The sequence below is a fragment of the Strix aluco genome, chromosome 16 (assembly GCF_031877795.1).
Source record: "Strix aluco isolate bStrAlu1 chromosome 16, bStrAlu1.hap1, whole genome shotgun sequence".
In the NCBI taxonomy this organism is placed as follows: domain Eukaryota; kingdom Metazoa; phylum Chordata; class Aves; order Strigiformes; family Strigidae; genus Strix; species Strix aluco.
The window spans coordinates 1,965,788-1,987,852 of NC_133946.1; the positions used below are offsets into that span (position 1 = coordinate 1,965,788).

General features: G+C 41.9%; 1 protein-coding gene across 4 annotated transcripts in view; it reads left to right on the forward strand.

Annotated features, from left to right (window-relative positions):
* The window catches only part of TEAD1 (TEA domain transcription factor 1), a 163,550-nt gene that overhangs the window by 46,331 nt on the left and 95,154 nt on the right, over positions 1–22,065 (forward strand). For all 4 annotated transcript variants that reach the window (XM_074842024.1, XM_074842027.1, XM_074842026.1 and 1 more), the window contains exon 3: positions 8,890–9,143. In XM_074842024.1, the coding sequence (XP_074698125.1) occupies positions 8,996–9,143 (148 nt within the window). In that variant the 5' untranslated portion in view covers positions 8,890–8,995. The remainder of the gene's footprint in view (positions 1–8,889; positions 9,144–22,065) is intronic.

Sequence of the window (22,065 nt, forward strand, 5' to 3'; positions counted from 1 at the left end):
TATAATACTTGGTATATGTGGTATTAATAGTTCCTGTTTGGCTTCTGGGGTACAAAATAATTAGTCATTCTCGTGGATGCTATGGCTCAGTGTGCAGCTACAACAAACTACAAAGAAGAGATTATCTGTTTGCACATAGGAAAACCATTGACTGCGTTTACATCATTCACATACTCCCAGGTAGATGGGACTGAACCTGTGGCAAAACCACTATTAAATGCACAAGGTGACTAGTTCCGACTGTATCCTGGGGGTTTGTGTCTGTATCCGGGTCCGGATGCCAAAGTTACGTGTATGGAGGGAGAGATGAACACCACTGGAGCTGAAGGGAGGGCCAGTGTCTGTTTTCTTCGGGCTTTTATAATTCATAATTTGTAGAGTCACAGGGAAGGCACAGAGCCTCTGTGCAGACTGAACCCCTGCCTCAGCCTCCACTGGGTGACTGGACTTAAGGCATTCAAGGAATAGACAGTTGTTGCATGTAAGCAAGAACTGCATCTATTTTTGTGTCCCTTCTTTCAGTCTTGTACGCTAAAAAAGCCCATTGTCCTGACAGCTACATATACTAGTTTTTATTTTCTGTTTACCTGTGTTGGCAGCAGAATGAATTATAGTGAACTGCCAAACACATGCTCCATAAACATGCCCCAAGCAAAGCAGCCGCTGCAGAACTTACCCTGAGGGACTATACTATGGCCTCTGCTTATGAATCTTGGGGCTGGGGAGTGTTTCTTACAGAGCTGCAGTGCGGTAGTTTGGGGACTGGTATTTTCAGTGCCAAAGGATTGTCCGCTGGCCAGACCAAGCTGTTTCACTTGCCCTGGGAGTGGAGCCCCCCCGCCAGGTATGGGCAGACCCGCCTCAGTCACAGAGCATTCTTCTAAAAGCTGAATAATTGGTGAATGGCTGAAATATTAATAATCCCTACTTCACAATATAGCAGCTCTTGCCATAGAAAAGTCACAGCTGGAATACAGCTGGGGTAAGCACCCACGGCGTTACACTGGTAATAGATGTTGCTGTTGCCATTCACAAGCCGTCCCTGTTGGGTGACGGTAGGTGCACGATCAGCTCCCGCTGCAGAGCACAGCAGCTGGGTTGTTGCACAGTCACCTCCTGCAGTTGCAGGAAGAATGGCTTCTCCTGAGAGCTGGTAAATATTTGATCCTTTCCTTTGCTTCATGTTGGTAATTAGCAAAAGCAAGTCAGACACGATGCTCACTATTCTTCATTCCACTGAGTGCCAAGTCATATTTAGAATAATCTGTGTTGGTTACCACCACAATGCAGTATTTGAGCTGGGTTAAATCCCAGGAACACCCTTATAATTGAAACCAGCTGGGTGTAAATGAGGGCTAGCACCTAGGATGAATGTGACTGCTTCAGTATCACATGAGGAAGGAATTGTTTCTGAAACAGCTGTGACGGTAGTGAGATAGGGATTCACAATGGGTATGTTAAGATTCATCTACCCAGTGGTAACTTGGTAATCAGTGCAGACCATGGACCACGAGTAATGTGTAGCCCCTTACAAAGCACTTTGCACACTGGATTGCTGGGCACTAGCTAGATGTTATGGATAGTTTGAAGCTGTGGCTGCTTGGAGAAGGCATCCTGGTGAGCCAGCACAAAGCTGACAGAGCATGGGACTGTGGTGTACTCACAGTCAGAAACCAGTTGTTTCCCCACTGAGGAGATGAACCATTTTATTAATTGTATGAAATTAAAACTAATGGAAAATAAAATTGAGTTGGAGTCAATGACTCAGCATCTTTACAACATAATTCTATATCAACAAAAGCAGCTGTTTGAAAAAAATTAAATGGGGCCCTCAGAGTGGTACAAAATATTCTTTTCAGTTGCATAAAGAGTGCAGAGAGAAGAAAACTGTTTGCAAAGGGAAGAATTCCCATGTATTAACATCAGCCCACTCTTTGCTGAGTAATCTGTTTCTGTAAGTAAAAAAAGAGCAATTCAAGGAGAATGCATTGTTTCTTTATAGAAATAGTTCGTATAATCCTAATTTCACATTTAGGCCTATATGCTGCCTACTCTTGCAGATCTAAGTCATTCTTTGTTCAGTAAGTTTCCTCACACTTAGTGAAAATACACGTGTAAATCATCTCAGATGAGCAGGGTACAGAGTTATATTTGAAGGAAACTATCACTTTACTAACGTTTAGTTACATGCTTTTGGTATTTTACACACTGGCATGGCACTGTCTGTCTTCCTGCTACTTTTATGCGTACTCTGAGTGCGGTAGTTGAAGGGAAGAAAGTAACTCTTGAATTCACTCACTACATAATGCACTTGCTTCAGAAAGAACCAGTGTGATGCTTTTCACAGGTGCTCTGTAGCTGTAGATGAACCGATCATGTTATTCTTCCACAGATCCCAAAGAGAAATCTGGACTAGATAGCTTGTAGTTAGTAAATAGTTGAATCTCAAGCGAGAAATAGTAACTTCAATCCTAGGAGAACAGAACTAGTTTATATGAATGATAGAAAGTACATGGAAGCATCCTTACATGCAACTATTTGGTTGCCAAAAAAGCACAGCATCAGAATTTCTCCCTGAAGTGTTCATGCAGTCAGAGAAAAACTGCATGAGTTTTTCATTTCAATGGCAAAAGTGAATGGCTGAATTAGTCTGACTGAGTTTTAAAGGAATACTTTATCCTAGAAATGGGCTGCTTCTCTCTCCTGGTGTTCTTTCTTCTTAGAGGGAATAATTGATGATAATTAGACCTTGTAACAACAATACAATATAGAGTCATTTTAAGCTAATTATTTCACCATTGGACGCTCTGTAAATTATTTGCATTTTTATTCTTTGTACTGTGTTATATCATTTCCTCATAAAACTAAATTACATATAAAATGGCTTGAATATATATATAGTGTTTTTCTGAAAGTAATGCCATTTGAACGCCTCAAAGAGTCAGAAAAATCCATACAGGCTTACACATCACAGCTACAACATCCAGCGTATGAATTGTTTTTTAAATAAAAAAGTAATTTTTTTTAAAGGCTGGAGTATATTGCTTGACTTGCATAAACACCTCAAAGATACTTTTACTGGCAAAGTAAAAACATAAATCCTAGTAAAATTCAAGCTTTCCACCAATTCCATATTTACTTTAATCAGTGCAGAAAGAGCTTAAGAAATATGGATGTGATATGGGGGATCGGGCATTTGACAGACATTTGGAAGAAGAACGGGGTGGCTGGGGATGAAGGAGCCTCATCTCCCAAAACTCCTACAGAGAGCACCAACAGGAGAAGGAGCCTGGTGGTTTGCTCTCCCTCCCCATCCTGCCTGTCTTGGTGAGCTACTTCACAGGTGGCTTTTGCCAGTGATGCTCATGCAGCAGACTGCCCAGCGGCTGTGCAAGGAAACCATGCAGAGCAAAGGAGCAGGTAGCTCCACAGGCATTGGTGTTAGGAAGCCTGGTTTCCTCTGGATTTCTGTCCTGCAGCTGACAAAGCTGTCTGGTCACTAGGACATCTGTGAAGCCTCTTGGGCATTCCCCCATGCCCAGTTAAGGATGTGCTCCCACTGCAAGTTCTCCTCTGTTGAGGCGTTTTACATTCTATCTTGGCTGCTGAGTCTCATGGCATCATCTAGTTCATTACCTCAGAGAGGGCTAAGCATACCTGCATCATTCCTGAGAAGTGTTTGTCACCTGTTCATAACAACCTCTCTCCCCCCAGCAGTTCCCCAGTACCCCAGACTGATCACTTCTGGTGTGTGACTGTTTGTAGGGTCAGAACAGTCTTACAAATGCCCAACCTACGGTTTTCTTGCTGCAACTTAAGTTCTTTGCTTCTTGTCCTATCCTTGGTAGAAATGGCCAAGAGCTGCTTCTCTGCTTTGCTGTTACCTTTTCCTTATTTGAAAGTGGTTATCTTCTCACATCAGTCTTCTCTAAATTTTAAACAAACCTAATTCCTTTCCTGGTAGGTCATGTTTTCTAGATCTGATAACTTTCTTCCTCTGGATTCTCTCCAGAGCCTTAGTGCTCCAGCTGTGGATTTGCACTGCTGAACAAAGCAGAAGGAAAATCCCATGGGCCTGTAGCTTTTCAAGCTTTGAGAGAAAATTTGCCATCTGCAAATTTAGAATTAGTTGGTTTTTACTCATCTGCTCATTATTGTCTTGATGTTTATAAAAAGAGCTTGTTGGATTCTTGGTCCCATTGTTTTTATGTAACAGGCTAAGATGAAGTTGTTCGCAAACTAAAAATAAGATGTATTCTTAAAAGTGTAATTTATCACTTCAACACTTGAAATCTTTACCTCAAGAATTAAGATTTGTCTGAAAGACCTGTTTTAGAAATATTGGTCTGGTTGTAAGAATTATTTGGTAGCCTTCTGCAGCCATTCATAGCCAGAAGATCAGTGTGGATAACAACACTGTTGCTTTCTCACCTGCAAATGCCACTGCAGATTATCTCAAAAATACCTACACTTGATCCAGTTCAAGCAGACAGCTTAGAAGACTGGGCAGACATAATCATTTTTTTCTGACATCTCTCAGAATCAAGACATGTTCTTAGTCTTTCTTGTGTTCCTGCACCAATACCTGCAGAGTATTAATTCTCTTCCAGTGGTTATGTGATACCTCAGTGAAGGCACCTGTACACTGAAATTCAAGAAAGTAAATTAATTGAAGAAGCAGAGAAATTGGTTTAAATTTTGCAAGATACTGTAAAAATAAGGTTCAGCTCTGATGACTCTTGAAAGACAATGTTTCCATGTTAGTTCATTGTGCAAGTATTGAAGGATATGAAACATATCAAGGCCTTAAATCTGCACTTGTCTCACACTCCTGTGAAGAGCTATTGATCTCAGTTGTTGGTCTGTGAGCAGCAACTTTCTGGGCAAGTCCAGGTTTGCATTGCTCATAAAGTGAAGGCATAAGAGAATGTTTTATGCAAGCAAAGAAATCATTCCCTTGACAAGATGTTGCAGACTATCATTTGGTTTTAGTTAAATCCATTGGTTGATCAGCTCTGACAATAGCTATCCTTGTGTCTCTGAGTTTTTAAAATAACTTTTCAAGTTACCCTACCAAGTGAATGTAATGAAAATAAGTCATATCTTGTGCCTCATGAAGCTGTATTGAGTGGATTTGCTATAAAAAGGTTTTATAAAATCCAGTATTTGTCCCTAATAGTTTTGCCATTGCTAAATGTAACATTGTGTTTGGAGGAGGCACACGCATAGAAAAAGTGTCTTAAAATCGAGTTAACTGGAGAGAGTAGAAATCAACTGCAAAAAAGATGCATTCAGGTTTGCAACTGAAAGAGCTTTATGCACAGGGGGAGCTGTCTTGAAATATGTAAGAGAGAGAGAGAGACTGGTGTTAAAAGGGAAACTGAAGAGAGACCTCCTAAACTGCAGCAGTGTGCTTGAAGCAATCTTAGAAAGTACCAAAAGGTTAGACAAAATCTGGCTTTGGTTTGGGGGGTTTTTTGGTTGGTTTTCTGGGCAGCACTGAGGTATTTGAATTGTGTTAACAGAAAGTACAAGCAAAAAATTGGTTCTCTAAAAGTTAACATGATAAAAAGCAAATACAGAACTCTTCAACTTGATCTGTCATGTGTGTAAGCTCTGCTTTTGGGGAGGGTGGGGGGGGGGGGGGTGGGGTTTATTGCCTCCAGGAGATTAACTCTTCCTCCACTGAAAGTTCATATTGTAAGATTTGGAGTTTGCTAATATAAGGAAGGCTCTGTTTTATTTATTTCTATTTTTTAATATGTAAATTGGACTGTAAATCCACATTTTTCACATGAGATTTACAGCTCATTAGAAATGTGCAACAAAGCTCATCTATTAACAGCTTGTATTATTTCTTATAATCGCCTGGAACTCGAGCATAACAGGTCTGAAATTTTTCATCACAGTTAGGTCCTTAGAATTCAAGCTAAGAAGGTGGAATTGCCTTTTGATACATAGAGCTGAGCTTCAAGTGATGAACAGAGCAGCTCATTGTTTTCCTGAAAGAAGAGGGAGCCAGTTAGTGGTTGTGATACAAGGTTTTTTGCTCCTTCGTCCTCTAGCTTGATCTGCACTGTCAACATTCACCAAAATGGAAATCACTAAAAGCAACCTTTAGTACGAGAGGTTTTTTTTCCAGCAGGTTGTTCCTCACCCCGATTGTACAGATGTTCTGGAAGAAACACTTGGTTGTCTTACATTTTAGAGGCTGTAATAGTAACTACTATGGCTCAAGATGATATCCAAGTAGGTAAAAAGGAATGGGAAGGGAGATCGCACAGTAGTGAAAATTCACCAGTAAACACAGTGCAAGATCTAACATGAATATCAAGTAACATTAATTACTTTAGAGCCTCTCTGTTTTCCTTGTGTGCATTTTAATTATTATTTCAGCATAATGTAATAACAAGGGCTGGTTTATAGGACGATAATAAGACTCGAGGCTATGACTGTGGCACATTTTGTAAGCAGAGAGTGGTTGGGCTGAGCGAAAGATGCCCGTGGCTGTGCTGTGCGTTGCATGCCGTCATGACTAGGATCAGGGAGGGAAGGATTTCCTCCCTGAGTCACCTGTGAAGAACTGACCCAGTAAACAGTCCCACTCGGTGTTGTCTTCTGGTGAAATACTAAACCGTGGCCTCGATCATGTGAGGCCAATAAAATCTCCAGTAGCCCTTTTTCCCTGCACTGTGGCAGTAAAACTGAAACCCCCCTAATTATCCCAGTCAACATTCAATTACCTCTCGTTTACCTAAAAATCCCCCTGTAGTTGAAGGCTTAAGTGGACATGATTGTTTTTGTCAGTTCTTTTCCAGTATTGCTGTGTTTGTTTTGGCTAAATCTTGCCTACAAGGTTCAAATCTTGCAAGGGTTGAATCAAACTTTCAGCCTTCTGAGAATTATGAAGAGTGATGTTTCACTATTCTGCAAACGTTTACATCTCCCTTTTTGTGATGAGACTTTAAAAATTTTGTACCTTTTGGATTTCCCAGACAATAAGTAGTGTATTTAGCCAGACTTCCCACCCACTTATCATTTGTGTGTGGTTCCCTGTGAATCCATCTGGTCCCTCATTATCAGTTATTAAAAGGCGTTCGAGACACTGATTAGCCTTGAGATTACTGGTGGGTTGGCACTAACATTTTCATAAGCTGTTCAGAAATGTTCAAACTAATACAAAGGTAAGAAATACCTCTTTGTAGAGACAGACATGCAAGTAAGAAAACTAAAGTTCTTGGAGGAGTCCATTTCACATGCACTGATCCCTCTGAGCTCTTTTGTTAGAGCCTGGAGCAGTGGAAATACCCCATACTTTGGACGTCAGACCGGTAACGTTGGTTAGCGAGACTGAGAAACTACTCCCAGTTTCCTCAGTTTCAGCTCTGTTTTTTTTTTTTTTTTTTTTTTGCAAGGCTCTGTAGCCTCCGAGGGACCGGACTATCAGGTTTTGGTTATCTCTAGTGATTGGTTGATTGGTTAGTTCGGGTGAGAGCTGCTGTAAATATTTCTTCTTTCAGGGAGTTCTCCAGCCCAAAGGTGTTTCATCAGAGCTGTCACGGCTTCCAAAGTACAGCCTCCCCTTTTTTCTCCATGGGGTGAATGCTGTTCTGCCACTTTTCACCTGTTATTTTATGACGTACTGAGACCCCACTGAGATGCGTATCAGGGTGAGGATGGAGGTGTGCAGAAGGGGAAGCCCCTTTCTTCCACGCGTGGAAAGGGCCTGCTTTCATCTCCCCCAGCAGAATAAGAATGTTATAGTTTAGGGTTTTTCGAGTGTTTAGCCAACTAACTGGATTTTTAAGTGCGTGTGCAGTTCATGCATGCATGTTTGAACACTCCCATCCATTTAGATCAGTTAGAGTCACCAAACTTCTTCGTTTTTCAAAATAAAACTGCATTGTGCCTAGACATGTTGAGCCAAATCTGTTCCTGGTGTTATTTCACTGACTTTCCGAAGAATTACACCAGAGGTGAATTTGGTCTGGTATAGCAGCTTTTTTGCCTGGAGCAAGTCTTTATAGCAGAGTTGTATTTCTCTCAAAAAATATAAAAGGAACACTGACAGATCTGCAGCTCTGGTGGTGTGAGCAGGTGCAGCTATATTAAATTATTTCTTATTAAATTGATTCAGCAACTTGAAGCTTGTAATTTTTGTTCTGCTGTGGTTCTGTGACAGAGGCCTTTTAAAACAGGGAAAGCATTCATCTTTCCTTGGAATTCCTTTCTCTGGTGTTATCATTTTAAAGATTTCCGTTTGTATGTAGCTCAGATTCTGATTGTATTATTTATTTGGGTAAGATCTGAAAATTACAGCCTTTTCCAGTTAATCACATTGAGCTGTGTCATCACTAGTGTAATTCCATTTACTCCACTGACATCCGGATGAATGTGAACAATAGTTTTTGCTTTTGTTTTTAGGTTTAAGTGGTTTTAGGCTCTGGTGATTGCTGTGGCATAAATTGGTGTGCTTCCCTCCCAGCCAGTGGAAGTATGCTGATTTACCCCTGCCTGAGGATCTGGCTTGTTATTTTAAGGGTGCCAGTCTTCAGCCAAATGAAATGTGTCATGTGCTGCAGTTTTCCCCAGTATTAAGACCCACTTTGGCCATCTGTGAAAAATAACCTGATGCTCTATGCCTTCATGTAATCACACACAGCAAATGTGATAAAGAGTTCCTTTTCTGACAACCTTATTGTTCCACCTCTGCTGATTTGAGGTAGAATGGTTATTAATTTTTTTACTTTTCCTGGGTGCTTCCCATGCTCGTGTTATTGCCATTATTGCTCAGCTGCTGCTAATTTAGTATCAGAAGTAGACAGAAATATTTGCCTGAAGTTCCATGTCTTTAATGCCTTTGGGGTTGTTTGTTTGTTTGTTTTGTAGGTTTATTTCCTTTAAGACTCCAGGCTTAGGCTTGGAGACCCCAGCCATCACCATTGAGCCCAGCAGCTGGAGCGGCAGCGAGAGTCCTGCCGAAGATATTGAAAGAATGAGTGATTCTGCAGATAAACCTATTGACAATGATGCAGAAGGTGTCTGGAGCCCTGACATTGAACAGAGCTTTCAGGAGGCTCTAGCTATCTATCCACCATGTGGGAGGAGGAAAATCATCTTATCAGATGAAGGCAAAATGTATGGTAAGTGGTACACATTTAGCCTTTGGAAATAATTATCCCAGTGAGAACTGTAAAGCCCAGCTTGCTTTTACACAAAGTCCCCGGCTCTGATTTTGGTACTTTTGGAGTAAATCTTGAAAAAATCCATGATGTTGACGGTGCTCAGCTGGGCTGATGTGTTGCTCAGGACTGTCCAGGACAGTCCCTTCACCACTGGCACTGGGAAGCAATATTGATGCAGAATTGTGTCTTTAATGAATGCTATGCTGTGGCTGAATGGGTATGTTTAAAAGAAGCTTTTAAATGTGTCACTTCTTGAGCATAAAAAAAAGTGAGGATTTTTCTTTATTTTTCAATAAATTGTGAAGAGAGGAAAATGGGAAATACAGTCTACATGATCACGTGGCCCAATATACAATATTAAATTGCAAAGTGATAAAGTTCTTGTTGCATTCAGAAGTCTCTTGTTGAAAGAGGCAAGTTGGGTGTGCTTTTGTGCCATTCTTTTCTTCTTCTTTTTTTTTTCTTTCTTTTCCCTTCCCCCTTCCCTCCTTGCAAATGCTATAAATCAGGTGACACGCTGACAGCATTCCATAAATACACGCTCCGCGGAGGGGTACTGATCCCCCCCCGCACCATCCGGGGCTCTCTAGCTCTCGGCCGGCTCGCCCGAGCTCTCTCGCTCCGGCCCTTTACTTCTTTCCCGTTTTGCAAACTCCGGAGCCCTGGCTCTGGCTGCGGGGCCCGCGGGAGACCGGGGGGCGAGGCCGGGGGGGCGGCGCGGCCCTCGCCGCTACCTGGCCGGGCTGTGCGGGGGGGCGGCCCGGCCCGGCCCAGGGCCCGAGCAGATGGTGCTGCAGCTGCCACCAGCTGTGCCCCCGCGCCCCCCCGAGGTCATGGAAACGGGGACACTGTTGCTGCCGGCGGCCCCCCCGGGCCCCGCCTCCCCCCGCAGCTGCCATGTGACCCCGGCGGCCACGCGAAACGCCGCGTCTGGGAAAAGAGAGTCGGGAAGAAGCATCTCAGCTGCCCTTGGCAGAAAGTTGCCGGGCCCCGGTTTCCTGCCTGGGTGTTTGCTTTTTTTTTTTCCCCCCCTCTCTCTTTCCCCCCTCCACTTCTCTCCCTGCGCGGGGAAATATAATTTCTCTTGTCCTCTTTGCCCGTTTCTGCCTGTTTTGATTGCGTTTCAGTGGTGTTATTTTCTTTTGGAAAGGGGAGATGATTTGCTTAATTAGAAGGTTGTGCTCTTTCTAGGAGGACGTAAGCATGTACATACAAACAAGCTTATTGTGTATTTATGCTCAAAAGCTCTACTTAGGCTTGAACAGCCTCATCAGGCAAAATGGCGGGGGGGCTGCATTTTTTTAAAATCGGGATCCCTACAACTAATCACCCCTGAAATCTGATTTTTGGTGTTTTGAAGCATTCTTTGTGCCATTATATAAATTAAGGAAGTTAACATATTTATCCATTCATTTTGACAATCACTGTTTTAATTTAATGGTTCCCCAATCCTGAATGTTAACAGTTGTTTAATTATATATGTATAAAACTATTTATGCATCTATATATCTAATTACTGATTAATACTGCTAGCTAGTCATACCATAAGCATATACGCACATATCATATTTGCACTCACCCTAAATCAAAAATTGTTTATTTTCAATCAAAAGGGGAGGTATGCATGTTTGATGCTGAAAACTTGACTTGAAGCGTTGCTCTGATTGGGAAGAAAAAACTGTGTTAGGAAGTGCAGGGTACCGTATGAGCAGAATTTACATTGTGACTTTGCAGTGGATGAACTCATGTTTTCATTCTTCAAGCTGAGTAACTGCTTTGTAGTGTTTGAGGATTTATTGAAACCATGCTAGGTTTCTGAGGACTTTCTAATAGAGTCTTATGGCCCTGAGAGCATAATTGTTCTCCAAGGATTTTGAAATCAAAACAGTGTAAGTGTTTTAGATTCTGTGTGGCATAATGAAAATAATTTAATGCCTTTTAGTGGCATACCAAGTTTATTTCACTTACAAGAGAGAGATTGCAATATCTCTAAGCTTCCATAGTGTTGGGGAATATTGTAATGTGTCAGTAATTCATGAACCATGTAAGACAAAAGGTCAAGAGAGCACCATTTCATTTTCTAACTGAAATTACCTTTAGATATAGGCACTAGAACAAATATAATCTTTACAGAGGCCAATATAATAATCACTCTGTGTGGATTAAGTTAAGCAATTGTAGTTTTTTATCTTTGGAGAGAGACTTCGAGAAGAGCAGAGATTTTGCTTGAAGAAATATTTTAAGTCTCTGCCTTTGATTTAATGAGAGCTTTGCAACATTCGTGTAAGCAGACGCCAGAGCTTCTTCACTGCTCTTTGTGGTGGTCTAAAATCGTCAAGAGCGGCGTTTCCAGGAGGGCTGTGTAGAGGCTTCCGGTTGGTTGACTTGGGAGGACCTGGAGGATTGCTCGAACAGGACTGGGGGGCTGGAAATCTGGGGTGCATGCGGGGTGGGTGGCCGAGGGGCGCCTGCCTGTGGGGCTGCCTGGGCAGCAGCGGCGGGCTCACGCTGGCAGAGCCGCCTCAGTGGTACCGAGGGACATCTGTGACCTCTCTGGGCAGCCTGAACCGCTTCAGCTGTTCCTCTACAGCTGTGATCTTGGACGAAGGAGGGAAGGGAAGGGGGGAGGGCGTTTTCCTCTCTCTTTGCCTTCCCAAAAAAGTAACTTACAGCACTAGAGGAGGACGAGAACAAAAGAATTTCAATCCTACCCCCACAGAAAAGGGTCGCAGGGCCCCGTGGCTGGGGAGGGGGAAGGGGGTGTCTTGACTTTTTTTTTTGGCCCTGGGGCATCTTCAGGCTGTAAGGACAAAGTCCTTCCAAAGACCTGTAGGAGATCAGGAGCATTTCAGGCTGCTGCTGACCCTGCCACCAGTACAGAGTTATGGCTCCTTGAAGAAATCCTCAGAAAACAAAACAAAAACTTAACGAAACTCTTGTTTTTAAATCTATAGGAAATGACTGGGTAGGAAGCAAAGAGACTTTTTTTTTTTTGGTTCAGAGGAGCAGATTCCAGGAAATTCTTGAGAGAAAGGGAGTGCGCTGTAAGGCCAAGGGACTGGTGATAAGATTTCTGCGGGAGAGCACTGTCTGTCACTCCTTTTCCCCTTTCCTCTGTGCATCTGCTTGTGTGGTTGTGTTGGTTTTGCTCCTAGTAAGTATTGACTAGTAGTAAATAAAAAAAAAAAAAAGAAAAGGTGAGGGAATAAATACAGAAGCTTGAAGGAGGATAGAGGAACAGATCTATAAATTGATGCTTACACTCTTTGTAGAAGCAGTTGAACATAGCCCATGGAGGAAAGGCTTGACTCTTAGACCCATTTTCATTTGTCTTGCAAGGTATTGGTAAGAATTTTTTTTATCTGTACAATTTCAAAAGAAGTATTGATAAAACATAAATATCATCCACTAATACGAAGCGGGACACCCTATAATTTGCATCCCCTCTCGGAGATCAATTCCTGTGAATTTCTGTGTCCGTGTTTATCCAGCACATAGTAAAACTCTAGCCCATTAGAGGGCATTGGCTGTCCTGTATTTGTACTTTGTTCCAATTGTTGGTCTTTTACCGCTGACAGTTTAGTTACTTGTAGCAATTCCTGTGAACTCACTTATTGGCAGGATATTTGCCTGTGCTTGTCTTTGCTCCTGGGAGAGTGTTTTGGAAAAGATTACAAGAATGAAAGCTGCTGTGAAATGCAGCCCTACTTTTATCCCTGGTGTAACACTGAAGTCACTGGAGTTACCACGGGAATGGATTTGGCCCTGTGTGCGTGTTGTAATCTTTTTTTTTTTTTTTTTTTTTTTTTAATTTAGCTATAGCAAGATGTAGCTTTAGTGCAGCTCTAGGGACAATGCCAAAGTAACATAAGTTGCTAGCAATTGTAATGATGCCTTCAGTCATGTTACTATCAGCATTGCTAATTTAGCCTCAAGGTAGCAAAGGTGGCTTTTGCCTTTAAGACAAGAAAATAGTTTGATCTTAATTTTTGAGACCTGTAAACAGGTCTTCAATTATGAATTAAATTAGTCATCATGATTTGCATCTCTGCAACAGAACTACTTAAGAGTGTATTCATGATTGTTTAAAAAGGAAGTTTTGTAGCATGTTTAGTTGTTTTACAGAGAAGAATGAGTACTAATTAACGTGAGAAGGTGCATAGCAGCCTTTCAAAACTGTTGTATATGTTTATTAGGTCATGCATAAAATCTCCTGGCCTGCATTACCACAACAGTAAAGGGAAAATGATACTTTCATAAAAATTTCTGCTCGGATGATAGGATTTTTGCACGATGAGTAATAATAGTCTTCATTTCCAAAGCACCTTGTATAAATTGAATATTAAGATTGAACTTCGAACTAATATATCGACAAAAGAAATCCTATTCTGTAAGCTTGTGTGATTCGGTAGGTAACTGCTATTATTAGGTGTCTTTCTGGGTTTGTATTAGGAAACTGCAAGGTAACTAGCTTTATGAAGAGTACAAGAACATGTTACAAATTATTTTTACTATTGCTTTTAATTTTAAAAGTTCCATGCAAGTTACTGCTTCTATAAAGACATGACTACCTTATAAAGTTTCCACAAGTATTAAATATATTTGAATGCGAATAAGGTATTTGGAGTGATGAAATACCAGATGTGAAGTATCAGGTTGCATGTTTATTCATCTGTTATTGCAATCATTGTACAAAGATACACTCTTGTATTTTTTTTATTTTTTCTTTTTGGTCTCACAGCAACATACACAAAATGCACTAGAGATAGGACTGCTATTATGAAAGTTACTATTTGGGTTTCTTAGATTGTAAACAAATCTGTCTAGAAACATTCTTGCAATCCTGTGATTGCTCACTGTATTACATCATGGCACACAGTGCATGCATGAGGGCAGCCTGCAAGGGTGTGCTGAGCAATCAGTTAAAAGTGAAGAAAACAAAGGTCCCAAAGATACAGCGTCTGTCTGAAAAGTTACTACTTAAATTACTCAGTTTATGAACAAATCTGCCTATAAATGTTTTTGCAATCTGGTGATGTTCTTGCAACATCACCATGCTGCGCTTCCAAGAAGGAAATCTGGTTTTGTGAGCTGAGCAATAGGCCCTGCTCGCATTAGAAATCAATGGTATGGGGCTTACTCGTTGAGGATTTCTGAAATATGGAGGAACAGGGTTTAATCTTTCTTTTTGGGCTTTCAAGAGTAAATTGTCAATGGTTTGGGATAAAGTGGTGGAGTCTTAACGAGACAGAGAATCTTCAGGTTTTTTTCCTCTGCCATAAACTGTCATCCTCAAGAGAAAATCTAAATGGGACTGTAAGAGTTGTGCATGATAAGGGTATCATCTGCTACCTGGGGAGCAGGCAGTGGGAAGCACCACATCTGAAACTGTGAGTAATGTTTGTGTAAGGTCATACATGGCACAGTGATCAAGTGCTCCATTTGACTGTGTTGGATCAGGAGAATGATGTATTCTAAAGGAAATGGGAAGTCATACTAGAAAGTTTTACTGAAAAATTGTGCATCAAAAAGAGGAGGGCATCCTTTGGAAGTGCTTTTTAGCACTTTGGTTTTCATCCTCTCTCTACTAAATATGTTCTCTTCAGTCATCCATATGAAGAACAACTCACAGAAAGTTGTTTATAGCCTGTTTGTGGGAAACAATGTCAAGTAAACTGTATGGCTGCTGCCCACATCTTCCAGTGTTTACCCTTGTATAGACGAGTTACTAGCAACGTTAGTTCTTGCCTGGAACTAAGTGGAAGCTTCAAGGATGGGTTCAGATCAGACATTTGACCACTTTAAGAGTCATTTAATGGCCAATCCTATTCAAATGGCTATACTAAACAGAGTAAGAGGATGTTTTTCCTTTATGACATTGTTCCCCTTGTTTAGAAATGACGCATGTTAGCATGAGAGCACTGAAGTGATGCAACCTCACTGGAACATCCAGGATACGTTTAGGTGATTGTCTAGTATGATTTATATTAGCTCATTTTTCTTCCAGCACTGATTTCACAAGATGAACTTGTGATCCTGTAATTGCAGAAAGCATAGTTTTGCAGCCTTAAGAAATAGCGTTGTCGCATGAGGAGGTAGTTAAAACAGCCTTGATCAGACTGATGTAGTGTGTTAGTAGGTTGACCGAGAGATCAAGATAATTGAAAATCCTGCATGTAGATAGCATAAAAGAAAATGTACTTATTTATTTGACCTAATTCCTTGCAGAACTTGTATCCCTCCTAGAAGCATGTTAGGGTGAACACCTTCTGGTTCAGACAACCTGGGGACAACTTGAGTTAGACAAGTAAGGCCCATATGCTCTTGGGGGTTATGATGGCCTGTCAGGTTTGGATTCCTCTTTGTGAGACCAGTATGAGATTATGGTAGAAGTGTCTCCTTTCTTACCCACTTCAAACACCAGTTGAATTATCTCACACAATCATAGCAGCAGCCCACTGACCCACATCCCCAGTAAAGTGCTTATGCGGCGATGTGGAAGGTGAGTTATATTCATGTTAGACACCCCTGTTCTGGGCATCCTTATGGAAGCAGAAGAGGTAAGTAAACATAGAAACTGTTGTTTTTATAAAGAGAGAGACTCGGACAGCTCAGAGAGCATCTTACATGACCAGTGACAGAAAAAAATTGACCAAAAATTGACCCCTTAACCACCAGCAGCACCACCACAGTCAGCACCATCACCATGGCTCTCACCAGCATCCAAGAGCTGCTGGAATTGGACACTCCTAGCTGGCTCTTCAAGCCAGGCCGTGCTGGGGCCAGTGAGATGAGTGGTGAAAGCCAGGCATCTGAACCACATTGGGAGGGAAACTTCATCCTAATGTTCTCCCTCTCCCCTAGTGGATTTGCTCAGTGTGGGTGTGATCACAAATAACACTACAGGGAACAAAGAGCAGTGGCAGCACAAAGAACTTTTTACAGCATCTTTGGTTTTCTGGGGACATGCAGTCTCCTGAGAAGTAGGCTTATTTCCCCCCCACACCTCACAGGAGTGAGCCCGAGCTAACTGTTGGAGAGTAAATGCTGCAGTGGTTGTGACATGAGTCTTACACAATTCCCCGAGGGCCATGCTATTCAAAATTAATATGTATCTTAACTGTGTCTTACAGGGATTTCCTCACAGATGCATGCAGGATTTTTTTTTTGTAATGCCCTTGAGAAGTAGTAGTCATACCATTGTATGAATATTTTCCTATCCTACAAACAATTTAATGTGGGACATTTGGTCTGGAGCATCAGAGAGAAACACTTCAGAGTCTGGGCTTCCAGATGATTTTAGCCTGACCATATAGTTTAAGGAATTGAACACTAATGGATTAACAGTTTACAGACTTTCATTCAAAGTAATGGTTTAGCTAATAGAAAAAGGCTCCTCTGAAGCTTTTCTGGTTTTGTTCTAGTCATACTAAAATTTTTACATTGGATGATTAAAGGACATGTTTTTGTAAGCAAAAATAATACAAATTGGGGAAGGAGGAGAGAGATGAACATAAATGTGCTACCTCCATCTCATGAATGCTCTTTTAAACATATGGAAGTAGCATGGCTTGTTAGACCTATTGTAAAAGGGTCAACAATGCATCCCAAATTCACAAGGAAATTGAAACCCTGAGAAAGCATTGCACACCATGGGAGTTGCCGGGATGCCAGTCAAACACTATTACAATTTTACCTACAGAGGACTCAAATAAGCACTGTTAATAGAAACTGTGGTCAACACGCGCATTCTCTGGTGAGCAAAGTCAGTGTCACTATTGCAACTGCTTAATTACAGCCTTCCTACAACAGCCATCTCCAACTAGGTCAAGCCTACTGAGCATTTTCCTGGATGTAGGCAGATTTCAAGCTTTTACTGAGATATCCTTTCTGTCTTGTTTAAAAAAGAAAGAAAAGCAAAAAACAAAAGAGAAATCCAGAGATCAGGCTGTCTTGCACCCATACAATCTGATAGAATTTAGGAACTTGGCACAGAACTGAAGTTAGCACAAAATCTGGCCTGCCTTTGTAAGGGAGCAGTAAGATTGCCAGAGGTTACCATGTGTATGAGCCATCAAAAAAGATCAGATTATCAACCCAATTCCTTGTTTGATTGCCCTCTTTGGAGGGGATAGACAGAGGACCTAACAGGAAGCGATGGATCTGGCTTGGGCTGAATCTTGGTTTGTCTGTAGGCAACAGTATCAGGCTTGATGTCTAATAGTTTTGGGGACAGCAGCACAGAATATGTGCCTGGGGGTGTTAGAAAGCATATTCCGGTAATCTGTGTGGAAGTAGGTGAGGTAGATTATACTACATTTACAGATAAGGAAAGAAATGGTTTTTCAGCATGCCTAATCATTGCAGCTCAGCTAAAACATTTCAAGCTTATTTGCCTGAAGCTGCTTCACTTTTGCTTACTTAGACCTTAACATCAACTGGTGTTTGGTTAGCTTGGAAAAGAAAAGGATTACTTAAATAGAAATCACTGTCTTTTATGTCATGCTAGCAAGGCAAGTGAGTAGGGAACGCAGATGAAGAAAGCATCTTCAGCCACTTGGATTCAGCATCAGTTTTACTCCTAAACTAACAGGTAACACTACTGTCTTAGACATTGAGAAAAATAAAATGTTAACCCAAACAGTTCCAATTCCAGGTGGTCGGAGACAACAGGTTTACTGTTGTTTATAGGTATAGTTGACAACTGTAGATAAGTAGTAAAATAATTTTCCATAGTGAAAGTAGTCTTTGAATCATTTTAACAGGTACCTTCATGTGATCTGGTAACTTCAGCATTTAAGTCTTTGAACAAGAATTGCATTTTAATTTGTTTAGTTCTTCCTTGGATAGACTACCAGCAATAAACCTTTTAGTACAATTAGTGGTGAAATAAGTGCTTATTAATAGCTACGTACCTATATGCACACACATATATGTGCAAATATATGTGTGTGTGTGCATATAATGTGTTCCCTTCCAGCCAATTAAAATGTATGTAAGAGATCTCAACAACGAGGTCTACTCACAATGAATTGGCCACCTCTTGACTGGGACCTTCCTTCTTTGCTTTGGTGACTGAATGCAACCTACTGTGAGAGCTATCTGCAAAGAAATATTATGATTCATATTTGTAGTTATTAGATAGGTATGGAGCCATATATTTAGATAGGTGAGTTATGCAGGCACATATTGTCTGTTACATACTTAGACTACTTGGTGTATTTTTAGCTATAGGAAGTCTAATCACCAGAGGCTGTGAAAGTGCTGAGGAGAATTATTGTAAGGGATAGCGTACGGAGGAGCCACCTGCAGAATTTTCCATCCTGTGAGGCTGTGAAAGAAGGCTATTGGAGCTGTATAGCTGGGTTGCCAGAGGAGTGTCCTTAGGAGGTGGGACAGTTCAGAAAACCCTTTGGCCTGGCCTGGCCACCCCAGAGGCTATTGATCTCTCTCAGCCCCCATTTGGTAGCAGTTGTCCTAAGTTTCTGACTTCCACTGACCTCTGCAAGTGTGACATGTACAGAGCTGGTGGAGACAGCGTGGACTCTGGCATAGGAGGTTAGAAAAGTGGGAAATAATAGGAAAGATGCATTAGAACTGGAAATACTGAGAAAAGCTAAAAATGAGGTAAAATAGCCATGAGAAAACCCACTTCTATTAAAATTACAAGAGAGGATGTTTTACTAGCTGCCTTTACCCCGATGAAGAAAAGAAGTCTAGAGAGATTAAATAACTTGTCTGATGTCATCAAGAGTTTTATAGCAGAGCTGGGAATTGAGTCCTCTTACCCCCAGTGTATCTATGTTTTAATGCTGAAGAGGCCCCTTTCACAGTTTATCCAGTGACCCTTGGGGAGCTTAGGGCTACTGTGTCAAAACCAGGTTTCCTGCACCACATCCTGTGCGCTGGGAGAGCAGGCTGCATCTTCCAAAAAGTACAGTCTCTGCATAATGTGACCGCAGGATGCCTTGCACACCTCTAATAAGGGAGTTGGCTAAATGCCATTTTATTATTATTAGACATTTGTTTAATATAGTAGTTCTTTGAAACCAAACAAGAAAAGGTCCTTGAGGTGCTGTATACCATGTACAAATAATGGACAGCTATAAAGAGTCTTTTGTCCATTTATATGGACAAGAGAGAGAAAGTGGATGGGAAAATGAGGCAATATTTAGCCCCATGTTGATGCTCCATGAGATGATGTACACAGTAATATAGAGGCTGGTGAAAATAAGATGATTTAATTTGTTCATAACATCATTATTCAAGGAACAAAAAAGTATGTAGCCTTATCCAAAGACGTAATCTAAGAGGTCTTTACTCTGTGCCAAGCTAAAATTCTGCTATTTAATTACCGATTTAGAAAATATCTTGGGTTCAATTTCCTCCTCAGTTACACTGTTATAAATCTAATGGAGTTGTTAGAGATTTATGGCAGTGTAAGTGAAGGCAGAATTGGGTCCCTTATGTTTAAAACTTAGTTTGCCACATAAGTAATAATTTCTATTTTCTAGGCAAGAGTTTAAGAATCTTGCAGACCTCTGTTTCTGTAAAAGAAATATGAACTACAGTAGTGTGGGTGAGTGATTAATGCTGGAGGGGATGTCTAGGGGCAATCTGAATTGGCTGGTGTGGAAAATCCATGTGCAATTCAGATTTAGGATCTGTTTGCAGATGCCTCATAATTTAAAATGTCAAAAAAACCTCTGACCTTAGGCCTTCATGTAGTAAATTAATGTACTGCTTGTTCAGTGTGCAGCAAGCTTTGCTGAAGTAATACCCTCAGATGAGGCGTGAACTCATCCCATTCCCCTTAGTAAGGACTTAACTTCAATGTTGATTGTGACCCTTTAAATCCTAACAATATCTAAATAATTTTAAAAAATACTCCCTGTTTTGTTTTTATTTAAATCATGTATTTAATGACTTAAAAAGGAAAAACGTTGCCTTATTTAACCAGACCTAAAGAAATCTTGTGTTAGCACAGATGTATTTCATCCATTGGCTTTTCATCCTAATGCAAGGGGCTTTCTAATAAGCAACTGGCTCTTTACTGCTTTTCTCAGCTTTCACTTAGGAAAAGAGGTCCACTTTTAAAGTCTTCATCTGAAAAGTGAGTTAGAATCTGCCCATATAGTGTACAGAGGTGCATGGTCTGGCCTGAGCACAGCCCGTGCAGCTCTCGCTCACTGGTGAGGCTCATCAGGTCTCGGTGAATGCCCTGGCCCTTGGGTTTGCAGGGGGCTGCTGTGCACGTGGGCAGTTTCCCCAGTAACACATGGGGACTCCATTGGCTGGAACTATGCTGCCCTGGGATTTATGTCACTTCTGACAAGTTTATGTTTTTTCTAGAGTATTGTAGGCCTACAGTGCATTGTAGAAATAGTAAAGAATCATAATACAGAGCTATCTGGAAATATAAGCCCTTTAAAAGGAATGTATTTTGATGTCTGTTCAGAATAACCATTTTAATGTAAATACAGTATTTAGGTCCAAGGTATGTTTGTAAGAACGTTGGTTAGGAAGGAATTGAAGAATTAATTGTTCTAAGATTTCCAAGAATTGTAAGCTAATAATTTTTAAGATGCAAGAGAGTATAAGGTGATTTTTCAATGGCATTTTTATTAGCTGTGTGTGGTGGGTTGACCCTGGCTGGATTCCAGGTGCCCACCAAAGCTGTTCTAGCAATACCCTCCTCAACTGGACACGGAAGAGAAAATATAACAAAAGGCTCATGGGTCAAGATAAGGACAGGGAGAGATCAGTCACCAATTACCAGCACAGGCAAAACAGACTTGACTTGGGGAAATTAGTTTAGTTTATTACCAATCAAGTCAGAGTAGGATCATGAGAAATAAAACTAAATCTTAAAACACCTTTCCCCCACCCCTCCCTTCTTTCTGGGCTTAACTTTACCCCTGATTTTCTCTACCTCTTCTCCTCCAGCAGTGCAGCGGGGCAGGAATGGAGGTTGCGGTCAGTTCATCACCCGTTGTTTCTGTTGCTCCTTCCTCCTCAGGGCAGGACTCCTGACACTCGTCCCCTGCTCCAGCGTGGGTCCCTCCCACAGGAGACAGTCCTCCACAAACTTCTCCAATGTGGGTCCTTCCCACAGGCTGCAGATCTTCCTGAACTGCTCCAGCGTGGGTCCCTCCCACCGGTGCAGCCTTTCAGGCACAGGCTGCTCCAGCGTGGGTCCCCCGTGGGGTCACAAGTCCCGCCAAGAACCTGCTCCAGCGTGGGCTCCTCTCTCCATGGGGCCACAGCTCCTGCCAGGAGCCTGCTCAGCGTGGGCTTCCCACAGGGTCACTGCCTCCTTCGGGCACATCCCCCTGCTCTGGCGTGGGGTCCCCCCCGGGCTGCAGGTGGGTCTCTGCTCCCCCGTGGGCCTCCCTGGGTGCAGGGCACAGCTGCCTCACCAGGGGCTGCACCAGGGGCTGCAGGGGAATCTCTGCTCCGGCCCTGGAGCACCTCCTCCTCCTCCTGCCTCACTCACCTTGGTGGCTGCAGAGTTGTTGCTCTCACATATTCTCACTCCTCTCTCCCAGCTGCAATTGCTGTTGTGCAGCAGGTCTTTCCCCCTTTCTTCAATACATTATCCCAGAGGCACTACCACCATCGCTGATGGGCTCGGCCTTGGCCAGTGGTGGGTCCATCTTGGAGCTGGCTGGTGTTGGCTCTGTTGGACATGGGGGAAGCTTCTAGCAGCTTCTCACAGAAACCACCCCTGTAGGCCCCCACCACCACTACCAAAACCTTGCCACGCAAACCCAAAACATTGTGAAAGCAGAAACTCTGAATGAACATAAATCATTTCAGTGTTTAATACAGTCCTGACTTGATGCATTGATTCATGATACCTGTGACTTCTAAGTATGGA